Source organism: Bombus affinis, chromosome 7 (assembly GCF_024516045.1).
Source record: "Bombus affinis isolate iyBomAffi1 chromosome 7, iyBomAffi1.2, whole genome shotgun sequence".
NCBI lineage: Eukaryota > Metazoa > Arthropoda > Insecta > Hymenoptera > Apidae > Bombus > Bombus affinis.
The window spans coordinates 9,461,678-9,481,497 of NC_066350.1; the positions used below are offsets into that span (position 1 = coordinate 9,461,678).

A 19,820-nucleotide genomic window follows, 5' to 3' on the forward strand; every position below is an offset into this window, starting at 1 on the left:
TTAACGCTCAAGGTGGAAAAGATTTAATAGATCGAGTGTTAAAGTAATCTAGCACCGTATTTGCACTTGTTGTATAAAAGTAAAGTGTGATGTTATGAACACTGCAGTGGTAAGATCTTGTTGGGAGTGAAGTATTTGACCCGCACGGTACGCTGTCTGATGATGAACTGTCCTCCTACGTTGCTGATTCTCCCTACCAGCCGTTGGGTTTCGTCTGTCCAACGTAACTTTTCGGCTGGGTTTTTCCCAGAGTTTTTTTACCTGAAATCAGAGTCATTAGGTTTACAGCTCGGGGAGGACATGTAATTCAGAATTTCCTAAAGAAGGGAATGGGCCTGTCCGAACTCAAATTTCGCACTCAAAATTCCGAACAGTAAGTAAGTTGTAACTCCTATATAGGCGATCAGATTGATTTCAGATTCTATCAATAGTAATGAAATTTCCCTAAGTTTTCTATGATACACATAACGTGTTGAGAAAAATCTTGGTAAAAATAATGTTAACTATAGAAGTGTTTTCGTGATTTACTATACGTATTGCGAAGAAATTTCACTTATGACGTCATTAATATAATTTTCGATGATAGCTTTCGATAGTTGAATGATTTTTCTTTCGATATCGAATTATTTGATTGCAAATGAGCTTTCGAAGAAACACGTACATACACGGTTGACGGCTGTTTGTGTGCCTTGTTTCTAGATTGTGAAGCAGATCAAAAGAGAAAGTAAAAGTCTGTCGTAAGAGCGTAAACCAACTTTATAACCGACTACAACGTAATGTGTTAGTCGCTGGATGACTGCGATACAAGGAACGTCCTATGCGATAAATCTTCAGTTCTGTTCTAATTGTCTTCGTTTCGTACACGGTAAAACGATTTTCTGGCAAGAAGTAGAAGAAAAATCGCGTCGTGAGTATACTTCCGCAACAAAGTATCGTCACTTTCATTTAAGAAAGTGGAGTTGCTAGTAACGAAGAAATTTTCTTTGCAGAACAACGATGTGGGGGAGTCTTGGAAAACGAAGAACCTTGAGATTTTGTATTTTGATACTTGTCTGTTGGTTCGATTTATCGATCGGATTACCCGTGGAACAACCAACCAGATTCACCTTAAATACGGGAGATACGAATTCGAGAAATGTTGCTACAAGGATAGTGTCTAATTACGCGCCAGGCGAGGTATGTGCGTTTATAGTTTTTTAAAGGAATTTCACGAAGAAAGGCCACTGACCATTTTTAACATAGAGAGAGTTTCACATTCTTTGAATAAATTACTCAACTGTAATCTAAAATATGTACACAAATGAAAATGAGGAAGGTATGTTGTATAAAGTTTTACTGTAAACGTTTTATTATAAAATTATATGCAAATATTGAACACAAATTGGAATACAGATTTATTATAATAATTGATGCTATATTTTCAAACAAAAGTTTCAGTATTCTAAGCAATCAGTTTTCTAAGTAGTAATAGTAATAGTATTCTAAGCAATCAAAAGTTTTAGTATTCTAGCTGTTGATATTATCTATCAATCACTACGAATTATATTATGCCGCATGTTGGCATCATGCCAATAAGTATGATATCATCTATGTCACATAAGATTTACTTTTCGTATTGTTTAACTTAATTACAGCTTTGTAATGAAACGTTTAAAGCTATATTTTATATCGTTTACTGTTCGTTCTTATTTCTACTTGCACAGATTGTCCTATATTTATTTATCTACTATAATTTTAATGCTAGAAAAATAGTATGCGATAGTAGTAAGAACACTCGCGATAATCAAACATTGGATTAAGATTACAAAATTTGGTATAGAATAGCGGTTAGGTAAAAATTGTGTTTCGGTTTTTGTAGATTTTAGGCCGTATCGCGGACGCGATAAGAATTGGCACAGGCAGATTTGTGAATTCCGTCACATTGGCCCGAAACATCATAACCAGTCGGGCGCAGGTAATTGGCGCACTGACTTCGATATCGCATATCATCGAATTGTCTCCCATTCTAATAGGCTTTTTTAATACTGATCGATATAAAAATTCTATCAGTTTGTTCCCTAACAGTGCCCTCAGGCGATTAATAATATCGTCGATATTTCTGTCAATAGTCCTCATTAAGAGTGCGATTTGTCGATAAATATTGACGATATTATTAATTGTTCGAGGGCACCCGAAAAAGAAAAAACTCATTTGTCTTAAGCAATCAACATGAAATTTAATTAATAACCTTCAATTTGATATTATGATCGTCTCTTCGCCTATCTCATCTCTCTAATTACTGTTATTGAAACATACTCTCAATCCAATCGCAATCTAATTTTCAGTACTCTGATCATTTCTCCCGACGAAAGGTTCGTCTAGATCTTTATAAAACTTGGGTCAGTAAATAACCTGTTTAAATATCGATAAAACTATCGCTGTGTCTCGGAAGAGAGGAAAAAAGCATAAGACATGTACGTCGAATAAATCGATTCATCTCTCGATACAGTTTCACCATTTATCGTAAGGCTATTTTTTTTCTAATCGCATGTGGCAATAACGAATAACAAATCAACCTGACTCGAAGAGAAAATCGAGGTTGAATCGCGCGTAGAACTCGGCTAATTAGCACGAGAAGCGCGGTAATCCGTGAAATATGTCTTAGTATATAGGAAAATATCACTGGAACGTTCACATAACATTCATGCTATCATTAAACTCGAGAATTGAGAAATTGTAACAATATTCTAGCAAGTATAAAATATTCGAACGATAAACACGTTCCATAAAATACTTTATGGAACAGGTTTTGGCCAGAGAGACACAGACCATGGCGACAGTGGTAGTGCAGAAATCGGTGGCCTTGAACTACGAACCAATATCCTCGGCAACGACCCAGTATCCGCCAGTTACGAACACTCGACCAAACGCGCGCGAAACTGTGAGATTGGAGAACGAAAATGCGCAAAGTCTATTAGAAAAGCCAATTTCGAAACCTATCGCGAACGTTTTGGAATCTTTCCTTAATCCTACACCATTGGTCGATGGTATCAGAGAGGAGGAAAAATATGGAAACTCTGGAGACAAGTTTATCGGCATTGGTCGGACTCTGGTCGATGGATTCGAGAAGTTTAGCAATTTTCTGAACGGTGTCGTTGACGTACGTATATTTAAATGTAGAATATTAACCCTTTGACGAAGAAATATATTTAGAGAATAATTAAGATTTCTCGCGTTTTTTTATGTGGAATTAGAAAAATTTTTAACTTTCTATAGGGAATAAATATTAATAATTGCGTGTAACGATATATAAGAAATAAAAAGTATTAAGTTTGGCGGTATGATTGAACGTAATAATTAGAGAAAACGTTAACCTCTTCTGAATAATAATATATCGATAATTATTTTTAGTTTCCACGCAAGACTGTCAAAACGAGTACCCAGGAAATCACAGACTTTTTAAATAAAATAGGAGCTCGTCTGGTCGGATTAGAGTAATGTAAATATCATAATTTATAAGATCGTCTTATTCGGTGTTCTAATTGTTTTTTTTTTTGTTTTGTTACTCGAATAAACTTGTTTGTTTTTTATTGCGTCGTTTTATGAAACACAAAGTGATTTTCCCGCCAGTTGATTAGAAAAACACATTAGACAATGTTAACGTTGTGCGATATGTATATCTATAGACTGTAGATATTTATGCAAATTCGTATTTTTATAAATCCGCATAATGACTTGGGAAGTTTGTTTCGCCTACTAAATATGTTAGCAAATATTTTTAACTGTTTCATGCATTCTGCACGTATTTACGGTTGTAAATTTCGCATAAAATCTATACATATTTGCAGTTTGGTAAATGGAAAACGAGAATGTGTGATCCGTAATGTAATTGATAGCACAGTGCTTGAAATCAATTAGCAAGAAAATTATCTTGTATCTAACGTGAAAGATGGTTATTAAAAATATTTGAAGAATATTGTCGCATAAATATATTATTTATTATTCGAACGATATAGGTACGTACAACGTAACGTCGTGTCGAACATTTTGTAGCGTGATGCAATGTAAACGACTTTTGCAATATCGTAACAAGCTGCACTCGAAACCACGCTTCTTCAAAACAAATATTAGACTTCAAGTGCTGTTAAATTATCAACTACGCGATGATGTTTTATACGATCAAATACGGTAAAAACGAGCTATCAACACACCCGAGGATTTAAAGCTAAGCGAAAGGAAAATCTTAGAAATTGCAGGTTCCACGGGTGTGTCGATTCGACCTTAAACGATAACGAGTAAAAATAATGCTCACGTTCGCACAACCAGGCAGCTTTTTAACAAATAGAAGGTAATAAAATATTGACAAAAAGATCATCGAACATAGCCTCGTTGTACGAAACGTAATTTTGGTAATCTCCGCGTGCGATCAACGTTATCTCTAATGAATAAACAGGTTCGCATGCAAGGTAACATAAAACATTCGCATTCTACGATATAAAATTCTCTCACATACTAACGATCTAACGTTCTAACGATCGAAAGTCGATTAAAATGATGTGATAGTAGTCACTTGTCGGATCGTCCTCGACAGTATGTCGTCGTTATTCCTATAAATCGAAGGTATTTTGTTAAAAACTCGTCAAGCTGGTCCTTTAGGAAAAGCAATCATTCATCGAAAGTAACGAGTCAAGTAATGGCGCATCTTGTGCATCTTTGAAGCCGTGCTCGTTTATCAACTCGTCCTATTATCTCTTTCGCGGATTAGCAGAAATTTCACGACCTTCGTAACGATCTTTAACGCTTACGCAGAGTCGTGATGATTCGCAGTGATCACTGGTCCTACTCAAATTCTACGATAGAAAAGGAGTCTTTTTCGCCTCTTAGCATTACGGAATAGCATCGAAGGCAACGAAGGAAATTTACAAGGATCCATATCTCGCTCGAGGAGTAGCGCATGCGACAATCGAAATCTTCTTCAGACATATCACGAAGAAGATCGTGATTATCGCGAATGTAACGTGTAATATATAATTGGTTGAATTCGATGGATCTTAGACACTGGTTTCGTCTAAGATCCATCTGAAATTCTAGGTGTTCGCAGTATCGTAACTCTTGTACGTGTGGGATGATCTCTTGTGTCTGACGGTGCAGAACAAGATCATGCTGGCCACCTGTCCGAATAGCTGAAGGAAAGCCACAACAAGACCAACGGTTCCGACCACGTGAAGCCTAGTAACTAGCCACATTTGAATAGCTGTTGCGCAACCTTCTTGATACCAATGTTCCTTGTTTCGTTCCCCAGGGCCAAGACGACCGCAATATCGTTCCCTCTGTATGCAACAGGAATCGGGTACGCGGTCTTCCGTCGGCCATGCGTCGATCCGGAACCAGTCGGTATAGTCTCGTACACCGCAGCAATGGAACTAAAATTGTCGCAGAAGATCAATGAAAAATTAGTGAGATTCGATGCAGTTGAGAGAAATTGTTTATATAGTTTGACAGAATAATGGTATGTACACCGGTCATAATAAATATTGGTACGCTGTTATATTTATCGTACATACATATTACATATTAATTAATTAAGTTCAAATATCATTCAAATGTCATATCATTTAGCAGTACTTTCATGGGAGTACAAAAATTTAATACTGTGGAAGTGAAGCATAGAACCTGATAAGAAATGCTTTGTTGGTATGTGCCAATACTTTTTGCAACCACTGCAAATATGGCTTTGAGAATAATAAATATTTAGAATAGTTCCAGTCTCGAGTCGTTAATCGTAGCGTTAACGTAGACATACTTGACTGTCCTCACCTCTGTATGTATGTGGTCCCATATAGCAGGAAGAGTACCAGGTTCCCTGGTCAGATTATAATGTTTTTCAATACCGAAAAGAAGCTCGTCCTTCAAGCTTTTCGATAAATGTTCTCTAAAGATGAAGGCCAGAGTACCCAACATGGATTCACCGAGGAACATCAGTATAACCAAAAAAAAGTACTACGAAGAGAGAAAAATTAGAGAATGAATATCAAAGCAAAGGTGATACCCGTAGGAAAGTGGGGACGGGGTATGAGAGGCTACGAACCGTGATTAACATGCATCTCGATTGAAACCATGCACCACAACATCCGAAGAAGGCGATGACGAAGGTCACACATCCAGCGGCCAACAGCAACGAATCAGCTGACGCGAAACTGTAATGCGGCACCAAGGTCGTGTATCCGGAGTAAGCCAATCGTAGCCACAGGCCTGCACCCAAAATTCCACAAGCGCATAACTGTAAAAAATGTTAAACGGGTCAGAACGACATTCTGACCTGGATGCTCTCCACCATGACACGCATCTTTCTACGTCGATCATCCTCGTCGACTTTACATTTTTACATAAATTTAAAATTAACGTATAACTCTAGAAATACCAAGATATGACCGTAAAGGTCATCTTGACCCAGATCGAAGATTGCAAAATCGCTAGTCGTTCTTCATTAACGAGTATCGAAATTGATCTTTTATGCAATTATATTGATTTTATATGCAATAGAAAAAATGCAGCGAATCATACGGATACGCAGATAATTATTTTCTAGATGATTATTCTGCATACATTCTGAATTCAGAAAAAAATGTCTCAAAGCGAGAATCAAGAAGAAAATATCGTTGACAGAGCGGCCTCTTCCTGACGGTTCGACGCGCAATTATGCAGGCGATATGATCGCGTGTGCTTCCGTATGAACGTTGCACGCTGTTGCGAAAGCTCTTAAATCACGAGGTCGAATGTAAGTTCCAGCTATGCGTGCTCGTTCGACCTCCAACCGCTGTGTGTAACTTTCAATCCTGTCGTTTCTGACACCTTGGTAGTCGCTCTCGAAATCGGCAATCGATGAATTATGTAGAAGAGAAGGAAGATCGACGGTGGAATGTCGACGTTAGTGGTTTTCACGCTTGGTGAGAATCTCGATTATTCAGCGGGTATACATAATCGCGAGTAAAAAGTGGGTCGACAACGAGAAAGCACGCTCGTCTTGTATTATAACGTTAATGAAACTCTAATGCAACCAGACGACCCAACAACGTTTCTTTTCACTGACGAGACATCGGTGTGTATCGTGGACAGCAATTGAAACGCCGCAGCTCGATTTACACGCGTATTTCCTTCCTTGTGCCGGTGGCCGTCTCGTGGTTACTGTCTCAAAGGGGAAATTGCCATTCTGGTCAGGTGAAACATAGTTTCTATATACACGTATAGTATACGTCTAGCTGACGTATTCGGTGACAGCGAGATTAGAAGGTATATTGACCTTTCCTCGGAAATTGTTACGGTTTAGTAATTCACCCTCCCTATACTGCCCTCCAGGCGAGATTAAAGCCGTCGTTGTGCCGAGTGAGGCCACCCGTCATTTACGATTTCTACCGTTCCTTTGTTCAACTGGCTCAATTTTAGCTCGTCGTCTGTAAATCTCCATCCCATTATATCTATCTGTAAACCTCTACCCCATTATACCTGCCTGTATTGTTCGAATGAATGGTGCGGCAGCTTTATTACTACGCGGTTCAAAGCTAATATCATCCTGAATCAGACGTATTTTCGCGCTTTCACAGTCTGCGTCTTTGTTGAGATTGATATTGCTATTTCGAACGATTAGTGGTATCGAAATTCTATTCCTTCAAATGCTGTGTTCAGCCTTCATTTTATACATTATTTTGTCATTTAGAGTATTATATTTAAGTGCAAATTGTAAATGTTCCAATATGCTAACAGAACAGACTACGATACGTGTATCACGCAATAATAGAATGTCCGCTAGTAGCAGATATCTGTTCTTGTCAGAAGTAATATTATCGTAATCTAAACAGCCAATGAAAATGACAAAGATATGGCTTCTCACAAAGTAGCACTCGAGGCATTTCAAAATTGACTCCGACAGTTTCACATATAAGAAGAACGGAGCTTCATAGAATTCTTTATGTCATCTTCAAGTACCAAAACAAACCAACGATCTTTTGAATCTCTATTTGAATAAATGAAATCTGGCATCACAAAAGTGATCATTTTTATCTTCAATAGTTTGCAAGTGGAAGACTCTATTGCGCTTATGAACAGGGATGTACTAAGATCGAGCCAAGTCCAGAGTCCAGATAGGTAAACTGGTTAAATAGAAACGTTGTCGACAGAATATTCGTCCTCGCTGCGATATATGGAACCGGCGTAAATTAACATCAGCGTGGTAACAACGTGCCGCATTATCCAATATAGTTAAATTAGTTCGAACGAAGTATCTTATGCGTCGTTGCTCAGGATCGAGACGAAATCGACTGATGCTCGACCGACCCAATATCCCAGCCACGGTTCGTCGGCGAACAGCATCGCGGCCAACAGATCGTGGCCGCGTGGAATCAATGGACGAACGGTCCAGTCGATCGAACGATTAAACTCCCTTCGATTTACGTCGTCCACGAAACGAGTACCGTTAAGTATCTCTCGTGGATGAAATGACCGTGCAGAGTCTCGATCGTCGACTGCTGATTAGCAAACCGACTGCGTGCCCGCGCGAAATTACAGACGCAATTTCAGCGCAGACGCCTGGAATCGTTCGAGTGTGCAATTAAGGACACGAGATACGTAATGAGACCCGTGGAACATTGAAACCTAGTACTTCTCGACTACACGACGGTACAGGAATTTAAGATGAGACGACGACGTTAAGGAAAATAGCGTGTACCTGAGATATAGGTCAATTGGGACGTGCCTCGATGTTGCGTACTAGAAACAATACTTTAATCTTTAATCTCAACCAGTTGCCAATTATCTTGGGATATCTGATATAAGGTTCAATAAGATTTCACTACCTGACTTAGATTATGAACTTGTCCTAATTTTTCACAAATTAACACGAGCATGCTAAAAGGACTAACAAAAATTAGTGTCCGATAAGTAAGATCATACGGTAGATATCTATCGACTTTAAGAAGTATTAACATTCCACTTTACTCGAGGTCCCCCTGTTCATTTCGAGCACAAGTTTTCGAATTGAAATCTCCCATTCATTAATAGTATCTCATTCATTAGGCTTCGGGAAGGTAATACGATTTTTACGACGTTCTTTATCGTAGAAATGTCTGGTGTACGTCTGTGTAAATCCAAATGTACCTCGACAGTAATGAAGAAACGTACGGCAACCGGTGTGCACAAGTTGAAAGAATTACAAGGAAAAACCTTGTCGGACGAGCGTCTGCGAGCGTCTTCTCGGGTACCGTAAGTAAGTTCATAGCTCATAGAGCACGGTTCAATGTCCTATTTAAGAGTGGCGTGCGGCGGGGACGAGCGATTTCAAGTGGCACAATAAATTCGAGAGCAGAGACAGAGTTCGTTGGAATGTACCGAGAATGACAATGCGCATCGATTTAATCGCATGCGTGGGCCGTTCCTCCTGTTTCTGTTCGCGGTCTTCTGCTCTACGTTGCGCAGCATCGGCACGAATAGCGATGGAAATTAACTTGGTCGATCGTGTTTCTGGGTTCGCGAACGTGACACGCTTACGGACGTGTTTGAACGGCGTTGTTTTCGCTTCGCGCACCGTCTCGTCAGCGGAATCGCGAACAATATTTATTTTTAACTGTGTAACGAAAAGAGAGAACGCTTTTATGAACGTGACGAACGATGACGATAGAATAGAATCGGATGTTGCATGCGGTAATTATAGTTCCATGAAATCTGAATAAATCCCGATGATGACGATCAGGCTATGAATGGAATATTACGTTATTTATTACTTTGTATCAGATTGGTGCATATAAATTGCCAAGTTTTTTAATGGAAACATATAACGAGCGTTGAAGATAATCTCATCGATTGTCGAGGTTTATTAGTACAAATTACTCCTCTATCCTTCTTAATATAAATTATTTCAAAGAAAACTATAACAATTCCATTCCAAGAATATTTAGATTCGTAGAAGCAACGATCCACACAAAGCTAAAGTAATAATTGAGATAATCACTAGTTACTTTGTGGAAATATACAACGAGTCGTACGTGAATTACTTTGATTAGACGCACGAAGGATTGATGAAACTATGTTCAAGTTTTATTTGAAAAAACACGTTACAAGCACCAACTTATGTAAGTAACTTCTACTTGATGGATTAACAAAGACAGCAAGTGTTACGTACCCAAATGAGAACGTTGAGGGAGCAGAAAACGTGCCTGATGCACGTGTATCCTGTGCGGCCCATGCTTCGATCCCTCGCAAAGTCCTCGCGACGAAGGGATTGGCAGTGTTTCCTAGAAACACGAGGAATGCGTTGATTCTCACCTGAGAACTGTCCCGAAGCAACTTTTACCGTCGCTGACACCTGTTTCAAGGATTCAAAAACACGAACCCACAAAGACAATCGCGAAATCGAACATGCGAGCGTTTGGTTAGCGCGCCGCGAATTTTAATTGGGCTACGCACGTATTAGCATCGATCGGGTCGTTAGCATTCGTATTTGTTGGTCGTTAACAGCGCTCAGGAAACTTTCGCTGTTTACTCTCGCGTGAGTCACGATCGATCGGGATCTCGATTCGCAAACCACGCTCGATCGTGACCGGGTAAACGTTTTAAACGAAAGACGCGGGAAGATCGAACGACGAGGTTCGAGTCCGGCCAGGAACTGAGCATCGTTTTGGATTACCGGGAAACGCGTTTACCACCAACGAAACAAAGTAGAGCAACAAGAAAGAGAAAAAGAAGAGGAATGGCAGGCGAAGATAAAGCTTTACGAGCACGGGCGACGATTACATATTCCTTGTAAAGTCTGACAGTTAATGCCTATGTTCTACTTATGTTAGTTTATTGCTGACTTGATGCTCGATGTATAATGAATTGATCCTTTCAATGTTGATTAAAACGAGGATGTGCAGTAATAGTTGTGTTGCTGCGTGTATAAAAATTCATCGGTAAAATCAGTCTCTGTGGATTTTACGTGTATTATTTTTATGTACGGGTTTAATATATGAGATTGATTTTAAAATAGAGAATAAGTTAATTGTCCATATATCATCGTAACAGCTATAAATAGACTGCGGATGTTTCTACGTTCGTAAGAAGTTTAATATAGAAAAATATGCAAGGTATTCAAAATATCGAATGATATTTAGTGGATAAGGAATACTAATGCAACTATCATTTAAATTCTACATTCAAAATTAGTTACTCATTATAGTATTTCACCAACTCGAAAGATTCTTATTTATAGCCTTCTTTAATTCTCTTTGTTAAAATATGAAATTGCGGCATAATAAATATCGGCAATTTAGCTATAAATTTAAACAATAAAACAATTTATATCTTTTGATACGCTCGTATAACGTGCAGTTTCAGCTTGAAAGATTTAAATATGAGGAAAGGAAAAGAGAATCGGATATCAACTTACAATCAACTTTCGCCGTCAAAGTTCTCATCCTTATCACACAACGATGATTTCAACTTTTCGGCATACTAGTCCGGAGTATTTTAGCTGAATTATCAACACAAAAAACACACGTGAATCAATTAATAGATCGTACCGGTTGACTGACCAGCCTGACCGGTTGTCAGGCGATCCTCATCGGACGAGGATCCGTTCCGGTGTGTTCGGAACCAGGTTGATACGATTGGCTGTGGCCCCTTCTGGGCCTTCTAGGTCCCCTAACGGGACACCCTGCCGACAGCCAGGCCTCTTACCTATACACAATCCCGATCACGATCGCGCGGGTCCACTTTGTGGTGGAGGTAACATCTATGGAAAGGTATGCTCACGCGAAGACGTCACTTTCCTACAAACGTCCACTGAGTAGCAACCGAGACGCTCAAGGTCGTCGGAAATCTGCGATCGTGTTTTCCTTTCGATGCCTGTCGCGTGATTGATATACGTAACCAATGTTTGCAAATGATCAAACGATATTTCTACTCTCACAAATTAATACGTTAGCTGTTAAGAGAATTGTGTTTTATAGAACGATATATTTTCACACCAATGATATCGAAACGTTTTTACAAAATCTGATTGGCATAAGATTTGAAGCAGATTAAATCAAAATCACTGGTAATCTAATTTAAAATTCGAAATTTGAAAACAGATTATTTAACACTCTCGCTGTCATTGACGTATACATTGTGACAATTCACAAATTACGTCGATAATAATGCGCTCTTTTCAATTGTGTTTATATTTTCACTGAGTATTCATCACTGTCAACAGGAAAAGGAATTGTATCGCAACGGTAATTACATATTCGATACTCTTACTCATTAATTCTTGCCAGTTACTCAATTCTAGAAAGAATATATTGTTCCTGGGAGAGAAAAAATCAAATTTCAAATTCGACGGATTCCTACGGACCGTCGATAGTCCATGTGGTGTCTAGTGTTGATCACCATCTATTCTCGCAACATTCAACGTATTAACCGTCGTTAAAAATCGATTAAGACCCATAAACCTGATGCTTGCCGTTCGATTATTACGTTTGTAAAACTGTGGAAATAAGAATCTCTATGGCGACATCGAAAGGCAAGTTAGAATTGTAAAAGCACATAAAAGATTCCACTGAATACGGTCACGGTATCAGAAATTGTGATCTCGGAAGCATAGTGGCAGCATGTTTGACGCATTTTTTTCATCCATTAAACATAGCTCGTCGCGCGCACGTGTAAGCAATGGATCGAATAGCGCACGTCCTCGACCATTAAACAAAAGATCCGCGCCGCGATTTTCCTCTCGACACTTTGTTTTAATTAATGACAACGAGAAACTGACTTTTTCCCTGGTAATTAGCAGTGACCGATTTCACTGATTTACACGGAGTTTCACCGGCCATTTTCATGCAATTGTGCGACACGCTAATACCGTTAAGAATAGTACAGACGATTTATCGAACTCTCTAATCTAGCACAAGAAACGTTGCATTTATCTACGCGTGACGATAAACGATTTAACTGTACGAACATTGCGACGCGAATTTCTCATCTGCACGCGTTCGACTGCGTTCCTTTGTACAGGTGAGGCGTTAGTCGAAGAACCGCGAAAAAAGGGAGACCGTGACACAGCTTATCTCAAATGGTCGAGTGTGACATTAATTTCCCTCGGTTCACCGGCTTCTGCGTGTCAAATCGCGCAAATAACGCGGCAAAATAGAATTCTCGCGCGTGTAGAATTGCGATGCATTGTTTACCGAGCGTTCCACGCGCGTCGAAGAAGGAACGCGTAATTTATGTTCACAGCGAGAATGAATTTCACGATCGTCGATTCGATTTGTTTTCTTGTCACCGGCGATGTGCATCTTAGGCTCCTGACTGTGCGTTTACAATGGTTTCGACTTGGACGACTGCCACTTTTCGTTATTCGCATAGTTTTGATAGAACGGAAAAATCCCCACTCCTCCCTCTTCTATTTGAATGTCGTTATCAGCATGGGATAATATTGATTCATCTTATCGCGTAACCGAACTCGCCGTGCAATACAGGGTACCGTTTGTTGCGAATGGCGCCCGTTAAATAAACGAGAATTAAAAACGAGTTCAGGGCTGGTTCGATGTTTGCAGCGATAAATCCTAATATTCTTCGTAAGCTGTATTCGAAATAACTGTTGCGAAACTCGCTTCTCGAAGCAGGAAGAATTTCGAAATTATAGGTACAGATGGTAAATCTGAAATCTTCCTCTACGAAATTCGCGACGAACATCGTAAAAGAATTCGCTGTAGGTATCAGTTTACGAGAAAAAGGCACATCTGTGACGATAGAGTGACTTTTGTATATTTGAAGAATTTTCATAAATAAATAGCATCCTACTGGAAGGCTGTTTAAGATTTAAAAATCTAAAGGAATCAAGAATTAAACGATGAAAGATGATCAAATTATAAATTTCTGACTGTCGGATAATCATTCGAAAATACTATAGACATCATTACGATGGTATAGTAACATAGTCGTGAGATTCGACATTTTCGATATTAAAATCCCACGTTTATACGCATCGCGTCATTAAAGGTACGAACCTGACAAATCGTTTCGTTAAGTCATCCTTTCGAGATCAGAGCGTGAAAATTTGCCGAAGATAACGCGTTCGGTTGAGATTCGACGATAATTCTCGAAGAGCGGGGTTGATCTCGTACTTGAAATCAATTCGTACGAGCGAAATGGACCCGCAAACGCCGCGGCTAATGAACAACGAAGAGAGTGCGAGGGGGCGTAGGAACGGTCCCCCTTACCACGACTTCCTGCCAATTGCGGACAATTTGCGATCATCTATGACCCTCCCCGTTCGTCGCCCCGTCGACGTGAACGGTGTGGACGGTGCTTAAACCGTAAAAGTTAACGCGGCACGACTCTTTATCTGTCGTTCCCTTTTTCGCATGGTGCGCCGCTCTTTCTCGCTTTACATGATACGTGCCATCGACGACGGCCGCGCATTAACGCGTCCTACGCGGCTCACTTCCCACGTGACGTAACCGAGGAAAGGAACGACGAGCACGTTGCGTTTCCAACACATCGCTCTATCATCAGCTCTATCTCCGTTCGTGCGTGCAATTTCTGCAACGAGGTTAGTGCCGATCGCGATCACTATGCTCGTTGCATCGAGGTTCGCGTTTTTCCGTGCTACGAACCACGGCAATTCGTGATTTTCCAAATCGAGGCCTTTCAATTCGCTATACGCCACGCTTTCTTATTCGCAGATGAGTTTATTTCGCAGGTTTCCTACTGTTATGATGTATTATTAGATGTTTAAGCCGCAATGAGAACGTGTAATGGTTTAACCGAAACTTTACGTTGTGTATAATCGCTATTAGGATAGAAGGTGTAGCGCAGTTGTCGAATTATTTGAAACGAGGGGATCGTTAAAGAAAAAGGCGGCGCATCAATTACGGGAGGCGAAAGGTGAAACTGACAGACCAGCGTCGTTATTCCTAATTTATTACGATGTGCTTGTTAATCGCGAGTTGATATGCGTCCGCGTATACGCTTGTCCTCCCACGTGATACAGCGGAGGATCGAACAAAGGACCGCGTATAGGCGCCATCGTCGTTTCACATCCCCTAATCCTCCGCAACCTAATACGTGATCGGCTCGTCGAATGTAGGTTTATGTATATGAACGGGCAGGATTAAAACTTTTCTCCTTCGTAAAGTAAAGAAGAGATTTATGTTCCCACGAGGGTTCCGTATTTAGATTTTTAAACTTGTTAAGAGATATAGATCTTCATTTACATCACCTATAAGAGGTCTCGCGTATATGTAATGAGAAAACGAACGAACGAATCGATCGAAATCGGAAGTGATCTTTCTCCATTGTTTTCCGCGGTAAATGACAAGTGGAAAGCTTCTAGTAGGCGATTAAAGTGAGAAAAGATTTCCCACGAGCGCGAAAGAAAGCGGAAGATAACAGCGGAGGAGCGAAAAGTATCCAGTGACGATTGTTCCGGGAAGAGGAACATGGGAAGAGAAATCGACGTTCAGCCGGTTCGCACGATCGATTTCCTTGGTGGCGCGATTACATCGCGCGGATTATCGAAACGGTCTGCTGCGACATTTAATTAACTGTTTCTAATCCCCGAGTGCGGAGAGGATTACGGTCCTTGATCTAGAAACTTGTTCTAATCGGGGATCATTAATAACAACGAAGGCTTTTGAACGTGTAGTTAACAACGCTGACGCGCGTGTATCATCGGGACAACCATCGTTAAATTGGCTTCACATAATGATTTTCATTCTATAATAAGAACAGTAGTTTACAAATTTCATGAGAATGGTTGCGAAACTAAATTTCAGAAGTGTAATGATGTCAGACAGCAATTACCGAAGAAGATTATGTTTAAACGCAATAATCTCACGATTATCAAGCAATTAGGCTATAAACAAATTGAGATAGCGTGCCATGAACATCAGGTAGCAATTTGTGCATAACCGCGGGGCAGTGTCAGTTCGCTACTCGGTTAGAGAAAATTGTTTCTCATATAGTCGCTTAGGAGGAGAAACGTGGGGAGGTGCGACGAGAATAGTGTCATTGGACAATTCGCATTAGCATGATTATAAGAATCGTTTATAATCATTATTATGTAATGCATGATCTCGATTGCCTTACGTAACACGCACGAAACTGCGTGTTTTGCCGTGTTTCACAAAAACGCTTGTTCCCTAACAAACTGTTTCTTAAAAGAAATTTATTTTATAGAAATTTTATGAAAATTGCACGAGTTAATTCCACGAATTATATCATTGAGATGCCACAGTCCAACGAATAAATTCTACCATGCTTGTAGATGGTGTAGAAGCATTCCTTATCTAACGTAGAGTTCGCGACAAAATTTCTAAGAGCCTTGACGGGGCTACCAATTTTCTGCACGAAATCCGGCAAGAAGAATTTCATAGAGAACCGGTTGTCTCGAGAGTTTGAGAATCAGCGTTCTAGAAACAGAAGTGAAGGAAGTCATAAATTTTATTTTCCATGAAAAATATCTTATGAAACGAGAAGAAACAATAGAGAACGTATTAGCGTAGGAATTTTCCTGACTGAATTGCATAATGTTATCCGTGTGGAGTATGATGTCTGTCGCAAAAGATATCGTAAATGAAATGCGCCTTCTATGTGGAGACGCAGATTTTTTTTAAAGTGCGTACCTCTGACTGAACGAGTCAATGGAACTCGTTAAACGTAGAATAAAAAAGTGAATCAGGGCAATAACGCTTTACGATCGTCACGATTATTCACCGGTCAGCGTCTTATTTAAATTATGCCTGTCGTGCGAAATTCTGTAAAACGATACATTCATTCGGGTCCGCGAAACGACGCGATTCTTATAGACAACATGTTAACTACCACTTTTACCGCGATATAACAATAAACCTGAAAAAAAACGCCCGTTTTATTATTTATTTTCATGCACGGAATGGAATAAATATTACGGTAACAAGTTCAAGAGGGTTGCGCGTGAAGTTCAAAAAAACGGAAGTGTCGAGGGCCGGAAAGCGATACGAAACACGAAGAATACCACTTACAGGTGGGATGAAAGTGGGAACGGTCCAGTACTGCGTTGTTGACAGGACCTGTCACGAGCTCTTCGACACTGAATGAATCACGAAAGTTCATGGAAAGTGGAGTCAAAGGTCGGCTTGTGTTCGCGACAGGTTTCGAGTTCTCGGATCGACTGCACGTCAGGAACGCGCACAACTCTCGCATATCCGTTCTCCATCGGGCATCGCGAAACGAAAGTCGCCATCTGACGGGAGCCGAAGGAATTGAACAATATGAGAGAACAGTTTACCCGAGTAGAAAGAGCCGTATGACGGTTATGACACGCGGATAAAGGGATGTACTTTTTTGATATTATTATCTTTCGTTCTGATAATTATTCCTGTCATTCCACTAATGACAAAAACAGTTTACGTATTACTTCCTAATTTGTTGCTTATTTACAACGCTTCAATTACGCACAATCGAGAGAAACAGAAAAATAAGCTTGTAAATAAAGTTGGGTTGGCAACTAAGCAATACTTGGCAATACTATCACAGAGACATCAAACGATCAATTAACGTCTAATTGCATATGAGAATTAGCGATTATCATATCGTTAACAGAGAAATTTGTTTATTCAAAACACCTTAATTCAAAATAACATAAAAAATGCAGAAAGTACACATTGAGCAACAAGGGTGTAAAACGAAGAAGGTCGTCTTCAATTATCCTTCTTATATCTCTGAGAAGACTCTTCCATAGAACTGAGCCATAATTCTAAATCCTTGGTCAACGCGGGCCGTTGCGCGTTTGGTTCGATTTCAGTGATTATTTCTGTAACTGGAATCTTCAAACCTGTGATAGTTTGTCTGCTAAGAACAACTGCACGTACGAAGTTATCCGTCAAACTAATGAACTCGTGTTCCAGATAGAAGTGCTTATCTTCCCAATATATTAGCTGCGAAATTAAAACAGGTTTTTCATTTCATGACATTACAATACATGTAATTATATGTATATTAATATACAATTAAGGCTAATTTATATTATATTATATTATTTATATTATATTGTATTATATTCTTCTAACCTTCGTGGTAACTTTATAAGGCGTAAAAATGGGAAGAGCTCGACGATACCGAGTCGACGAAGCTCCTTGCACTGCACCTCCACCTCTTTTTGCAATGGCTGCGTAAATTCCAGTGCGATCGTAATAATGGAAACGTGCAAAATCCAGTTCACGAAGGTATCTGGCATTATTCATGTGCTTCAAAAACAAATCCACGTCTTGTGTTGTACATATTCCTAGAGAAATGAAGAAAAAATTCAATCTGCTCTCTTTCAATTTTTATCGATAAAAAAGAAATATTTACATACTTGTCAATCTATTCATTTGAATATATGTATGCAATTTTATATTTTTACACATTACCTAACTACATTGTATATGTTTGTTACACATCATTATTTATTATATCATTATTTTATTATAATCTTTACGAATTACTAGTATCAGTATTTATTTAATCGGATTTGGCGTTTGGGGCAAGTAAAATTGTAATTTGATGCCACGATACCAGAAAAAGTAAAGAATAAAAAAGTAGATAGGATAAAGTCATTCTTCATATTTTACTTATGACCTTTGATAATAATTTAACATTTGAAATATAGTGCGATCACAATTTCATTACAAATTTTTCTTGTTATAATAATATCTATAATTTTCTAGTACTATATAATTTATCTATAATATATAATATAATTTATATATATAATTTATACGTATTCTGCATAGGCATGAAATAAAGAATATCTGAATTTTCAAGTATGAAAAATGTCTGGACAATCATACTTGAAAAATGCTTGCCTTTAAATTCTTTTAAAATGGTGGGGGTCCCGCTTTACATTCACCAAAGATCATTCATTGACGTAATTTCCATTATTTTTATTACATGTCATGAGTGTGCCTATTAAACACGCGACCGAACGCGCGTTTATCCATGCTTATTAATACTTTACTTTTCATACAAAAAAAAAGTATTTCATCGAATAAATATTATCCTGTATCTTATCTTGTACATTGTAATGATCAATGAAACACTTATTGTTATATCATCAATTTCGCCACAAATCGATACCAATAATAATCCAAAGAAGAATACCCATTACTAAAGGATGTAGTTCTAAATAGATCGAATAAAAAAATTAAATATAAAGAAGAAAATAGTCGCGAACATACTATCATAACCTATAACCTATTTATCATAACCCATAGTAGCATCATAAAACTGTTGAAACTAGAAAATATAACCGATAGAAAAGATGTTATATGATTATTACCATAGATAGTAGTAGTATCGAAAATCTTCTTTTTCTTCTGTAACAGCCTGCCCGAACCTAACGTAAACAAGATCCTGAGGAAATAATTTACGTCAAAGAGCATGTAGAGAACAAGTAAGATCGTGACGAAGCAGGCGCACACCATTTTTCTATAATGCTTCCGGAAGACGAGACGTGAAAGGAGAACAAACAGTTCTTGACGTTCACAAAGCCACAGTCCAAGCAAGACTGCGTGCGGTTACCATGAAATTCCAAACTGCGAGGTCGCTTCTTACACTGTAACCGGTTCCTCATTCTATGACGTTTCGTTGTAATCGGAACGGTCTTTGTTCGCCGCATGTACGGAAGCATTCCAAGCGATCAAAAGACGATAACGAACGCCCAATATTTCGAAGATTATGATATTTTGTCCTCTTTTATTATAGTGAATTTATAATTGTGAACAGATGACAACTCGATGGCTCGTTGTGAGAATTTAATCGATCGATCGTTGATGATCGTAACAAATGAATAAATAGGTAAGTCAATAAAT

The 19,820-nt window shown here is 39.0% G+C and overlaps 3 protein-coding genes and 1 long non-coding RNA gene across 5 annotated transcripts; 2 read left to right on the forward strand and 2 right to left on the reverse strand.

Moving 5' to 3' along the window:
* The first annotated feature begins 497 nt into the window (after positions 1-497).
* LOC126918325 (uncharacterized) lies at positions 498-3,624 on the forward strand. Its single transcript, XM_050726074.1, has 3 exons — positions 498-1,176; positions 2,786-3,139; positions 3,391-3,624. The coding sequence occupies exons 1-3, from the start codon at positions 997-999 to the stop codon at positions 3,475-3,477; spliced, it is 621 nt and encodes a 206-aa protein (XP_050582031.1). The 5' UTR covers positions 498-996; the 3' UTR covers positions 3,478-3,624.
* Positions 3,625-3,955: 331 nt separating this feature from the next.
* Positions 3,956-17,160, reverse strand: LOC126918321 (tetraspanin-9). 2 transcript variants are annotated; one of them, XM_050726068.1, is made up of 5 exons: positions 16,992-17,160; positions 10,151-10,262; positions 6,068-6,259; positions 5,797-5,979; positions 3,956-5,402 (listed from the first exon to the last, which is right to left on the reverse strand). In XM_050726068.1, the coding sequence occupies exons 2-5, from the start codon at positions 10,211-10,213 to the stop codon at positions 5,067-5,069; spliced, it is 774 nt and encodes a 257-aa protein (XP_050582025.1). In that variant the 5' UTR covers positions 10,214-10,262; positions 16,992-17,160; the 3' UTR covers positions 3,956-5,066. The 2 variants fall into 2 exon arrangements, with proteins under 2 accessions (XP_050582025.1, XP_050582026.1); XM_050726069.1 differs by lacking the exon at positions 16,992-17,160 and adding an exon at positions 11,396-11,615.
* On the forward strand, positions 6,255-10,269 carry LOC126918329 (uncharacterized). Its single transcript, XR_007711309.1, has 2 exons — positions 6,255-8,808; positions 9,093-10,269. It is a non-coding gene; the product is annotated as an uncharacterized LOC126918329 (long non-coding RNA).
* Positions 17,161-17,564: 404 nt separating the features above from the next.
* Positions 17,565-19,685, reverse strand: LOC126918323 (protein THEM6). The gene is made up of 3 exons (XM_050726071.1): positions 19,289-19,685; positions 18,039-18,253; positions 17,565-17,906 (listed from the first exon to the last, which is right to left on the reverse strand). Exons 1-3 carry the CDS (start codon positions 19,431-19,433, stop codon positions 17,670-17,672), a joined length of 597 nt encoding a protein of 198 aa, XP_050582028.1. The 5' UTR covers positions 19,434-19,685; the 3' UTR covers positions 17,565-17,669.
* Between the last annotated feature and the right edge of the window lie 135 nt (positions 19,686-19,820).

Bases quoted from the DNA above. Each gene is read 5' to 3' on its own strand.
- LOC126918325 (XM_050726074.1), top strand. From the start codon at position 997: ATGTGGGGGAGTCTTGGAAAACGAAGAACCTTGAGATTTTGTATTTTG. The intron at 1,177-2,785 runs GTATGTGCGTTT...TTTATGGAACAG, and splicing joins CTAATTACGCGCCAGGCGAG to GTTTTGGCCAGAGAGACACA. The intron at 3,140-3,390 runs GTACGTATATTT...AATTATTTTTAG, and splicing joins TTCTGAACGGTGTCGTTGAC to TTTCCACGCAAGACTGTCAA.
- LOC126918321 (XM_050726068.1), bottom strand. From the start codon at position 10,213: ATGGGCCGCACAGGATACACGTGCATCAGGCACGTTTTCTGCTCCCTC. The intron at 6,260-10,150 runs GTACGTAACACT...CATTTTTTACAG, and splicing joins CCCTCAACGTTCTCATTTGG to TTATGCGCTTGTGGAATTTT. The intron at 5,403-5,796 runs GTGAGGACAGTC...CGACAATTTTAG, and splicing joins GGGACCACATACATACAGAG to TTCCATTGCTGCGGTGTACG.
- LOC126918323 (XM_050726071.1), bottom strand. From the start codon at position 19,433: ATGGTGTGCGCCTGCTTCGTCACGATCTTACTTGTTCTCTACATGCTC. The intron at 18,254-19,288 runs GTAATAATCATA...TCATTTCTCTAG, and splicing joins CGATACTACTACTATCTATG to GAATATGTACAACACAAGAC. The intron at 17,907-18,038 runs GTTAGAAGAATA...TTAATTTCGCAG, and splicing joins CTTATAAAGTTACCACGAAG to CTAATATATTGGGAAGATAA.